Genomic DNA, 3,729 nt, shown 5'->3' on the forward strand with positions numbered 1-3,729 from the left:
GAGTGTGCAAGTGGTTGCATTGATGTGGGATGTCTCAATATCATATTTGTAAAGAAAGATGCTACACATACATTAGAGTGTTTATAACGGTGTTCATCCCCTCCACCCTTTTCATGGAGGGAGATCCACTTTGAATAAAATATAATTTATTCAAAGTAGGTCCCTTTCAATGTGAGGGGATGAATACCGTTATGGACATCACAGTATGTACAAGTAGCATATTTCATTTGTAATACTTTTCACGCACATGTGACGTACGTATATAGTCATGATCCATGGACGTTTTATATATGTTGATAAACAATTTTGTGAATTTTGACAAGTATTTTGATGGGATCGCATTGAATTTTTGTTAACTTCTTGTGATACGAAAATCTACGTTTTGACAAAGTGACATTGTTTTAATGCACCATGAAAACGATGTAAACCATACGTGCTATTAGTGATTGTCCTTTTTCCATATCTTAAATGTATCCGGTACGCTAAATGCTGCTTTATTGCACGTTGGCTAGCAGTTGGATTTGCTTTGAGTTCCATAGCTGAAGGCAAAATTATCAAATCCGTGGGCATGCTAGATACTGTGTGAAGTTAATTCTCTACTTCGGCTTTGAATTTAAGAAAATGTTATGAGTTCTATGATTCAAAAAAAAATTAAAGCAATGCAAAATTGCACAACTTATAGTGATTCCCTCTTAATGTAAAAGTTACGTTCTATTGTTGTTATAGGATTTTCCTATATACAAAAAACATAGTTACCTAAAAGCATTTATAGGAAGTATTTATAAATAAAATGAGTGTTGAATAATTTGAGTATTACTTATGAGTTCCTTGAAATGTGTGGATAAAAGTGATTCGAGTGTTTTTAAACAGTTTATAAAATGAGTATAACATAAGTTAGATTCACAGTTTTTGTTTAAAAGAAATTTGCTGTAATGCTATTTATATGGAAAACGAATATTAGAGTGATTTAATGCTTGTATGAGCTGTCAAATATACTTTTACAGTTACGTTAAATTGTACCTTGTAGGGTTTCTTGCCTCTAAATTCAAACCCGGCTTTCTATATAATCGCGAAAGTCAATCCGTGGTTGAGGCGAACAAAAGAAAAAAAAAAGAAAGGACAAAGAAAAAAATTCTATGGAAAATGATTTATAAAATGAGTCTCAACATAAGTTAGATTCATAGTTTTTGTTTTAAAACAATTTGCTCTAATACCATATATATGGAAAACGAATATTAGAGTGATTTAATGCATGCATGAGCTATCAAATATACTTCTACAATTACATTAAAATTGTACTTGTAGGATTTCTTGCCTCCAAATTCTAATCTGCCTTTCTATATAATCGTGAAAGTCAATACGTGGTAGAGGGGAATAAAAGAAAAAAGAAAAAAAAAAAAAGGACAGAGAAAAAAATAGAATCTATAATGCAATAGGATAGGACTTGAGATTCTCGTATAATGCACGAATGTCATTAAAAGTATATTGATTATTAAAGCAAAAAGAGATTATAGGAAGGACCAATCTCGTTTGTTTCTTTAATTAGGTTTATTAAGCACATGAAAAAACCAGTATTAATTAATTAATTACACAAAATGGGTCCATAATTTCACCAAACAGAAGTTGTCCACCCATAAACCAAAAGCTGTTTTAACATTATTAAATTTTGGATTTTACTACAAGTATATCAAAATTTATGTAAAGGATTACATAATGTCCATATAACACTTTATTGTTTGTCAGTTTAAGATACGGTCAATCTTTTCATCAAATCTTTTCTCTTCACATCATTTTCGATAACTGCTTATGTACCATTTTTATATACAAGTAGCAAAATCGTTAAATTTTTGGCATAATGTTTGTAACTTGCAAGTGGCAAATGGCATGTTTGTATATTAGAATGGACATGACAACAAATTTTATTACATCTCTTTTGTTTAAGTCTACCTAATTATTTTCAAATAGCATATGATATACATGTTCCAAAAGTTTATTTTTATTTTCAAACATCGATTAAGAATTAAATTTCATGGATATATAGGACATATTTAGTGTGTAGAAAATGAAGAGCAGTGGCTGTATTATATCGATAAATATTAAATTATTTTTGAATTCCCAAGACTGAGCACGGATTTGATCTTTTCATTCTTCTTTTTGGCCACTTAATTAATTATTATTGTTATTTTGGCCTTTTTTTCGCAATGTAAATTATAATATTTCTAGCCTTGCTGGAGAATGAATTGGTTAAATCTTTAAATAATTTCTCAGTCTGCCTCAAGCATTTAACGCCACAACATTTTATCAAAATCAAGGATTAAATGACTATTTATCCACTGTAAAAAAACAGAAAAGACAATATTTACTGGCAATATTGATGTTTTAAGCAAATTAATGATTTTGTGAAATCATATATTTTTGTTGGATTCAAGTGGTAGATAAATAATTGAAGGAAAATATAAAAAAATGCAGCAGACCAGAGGATATGTTTTACTGCAAGGGAAGTCCAGTTGTTAATAACATGTTGCATTAAAATTTAAGCATTTCTTGTTAATTTTAGGGTAAACAAATTGTATTCCGTGTGATTAATAAATTGAATTTCCATCCCTTCCCTCTGATTTTTGAAAATAAGCTAATGAGTTTAATTAACCAAAGCCAAAGATAATTTACATTCATCAAGCACAGTACGACTTAATTAAAGACAAATTATAAGAAGGAAAATTAATTTTACTCCTGATAATTGGATAACATTGGTTTACAGGATACAACTTATAATTTTCAATGGTTCCATAATTCAAATGTTTCCACGCCCAATTAGTTCAATGACCTTTCAATTCAGAAAGGGTTTCCAGTTTTTTCTCAAATTTCATAGAACTGAAAACTGATCAACCAGCAGCAGTTTAATTTAATTCACCTCCTTTTTCTGTGTTCTTGATCTACCCTTTGCCGGTAAGATTCGAATCCTTTTCGCCACTCTAACAAAATCCCTGCAGATGCAAATAATTATTAGATCTTGAAAATAATTTCAAGATTGTGCTCCCTCTCCTCTCACTCACACACAAAAAAAAAAAAATAGAGCAGCAGCAAAAAGGACTACAAAATAAGTGATTATCTTACTTCCAGTTCAGGTCACCAACAAGAAGAAGATCATTTTCCATGTCTTCATATGCAATGAGGTGACCAGGAACAGCATTCGAAAGATCAAGACCAACATCATTATCAGACGACGACGATGCATCCTCATCAACAAACATTTGTCTCAAAGCCTTTGCCAGGCTTTCGTAGCTTCCATGTTTGTGAAGACTAATCCGCGGGCAGATCGAACGGCCTTCCAACACCACCGTCACCGGTGGCACCACTGACGAAACAAGATCATCGTCCAAGAAACCTGAAAAAGTTTGGAGATTTTTAGGGTTTCCCATGAAGGGCACTGTCGAAGGAGCCGTGTTATTTAGTTTGTTATAGAAATTTGATGGAGTTGAATGGTTGATCGACTGCTCCTGCCAACGCCTTTTCAGTGATTCTTGCCTTTGTGAATCGAAATTGCTCATTGTTTTAGATGCTCTTGATCAAACTTTTCTTTACAGAATCAACAAATTTTGTAAAACTTCGGAAAAGAACAAATCAGAAAGAGAACTGAATGGAAGGAGGATTTAGGTCATGGACGTGGGTGGGCCAGGGGGTTGCGTTCGTGTGTAAACTTTCGTAAATATGTGTTTGCTGTGTGTATGT

General features: G+C 32.1%; 1 protein-coding gene across 1 annotated transcript; it reads right to left on the reverse strand.

The window, feature by feature from the left end:
• Nucleotides 1-2,709: 2,709 nt before the first annotated feature.
• On the reverse strand, nt 2,710-3,729 carry LOC111387294 (auxin-responsive protein IAA33-like). The gene is made up of 2 exons (XM_023011844.1): nt 3,115-3,729; nt 2,710-2,984 (listed from the first exon to the last, which is right to left on the reverse strand). Exons 1-2 carry the CDS (start codon nt 3,546-3,548, stop codon nt 2,903-2,905), a joined length of 516 nt encoding a protein of 171 aa, XP_022867612.1. The 5' UTR covers nt 3,549-3,729; the 3' UTR covers nt 2,710-2,902.

The sequence above is a fragment of the Olea europaea genome, unplaced genomic scaffold (genome assembly GCF_002742605.1).
Source record: "Olea europaea var. sylvestris unplaced genomic scaffold, O_europaea_v1 scaffold398, whole genome shotgun sequence".
Classification (NCBI taxonomy): Eukaryota; Viridiplantae; Streptophyta; class Magnoliopsida; order Lamiales; family Oleaceae; genus Olea; species Olea europaea.

Bases quoted from the DNA above. Each gene is read 5' to 3' on its own strand.
- LOC111387294 (XM_023011844.1), bottom strand. From the start codon at position 3,548: ATGAGCAATTTCGATTCACAAAGGCAAGAATCACTGAAAAGGCGTTGG. The intron at 2,985-3,114 runs GTAAGATAATCA...TTGCATCTGCAG, and splicing joins GTTGGTGACCTGAACTGGAA to GGATTTTGTTAGAGTGGCGA.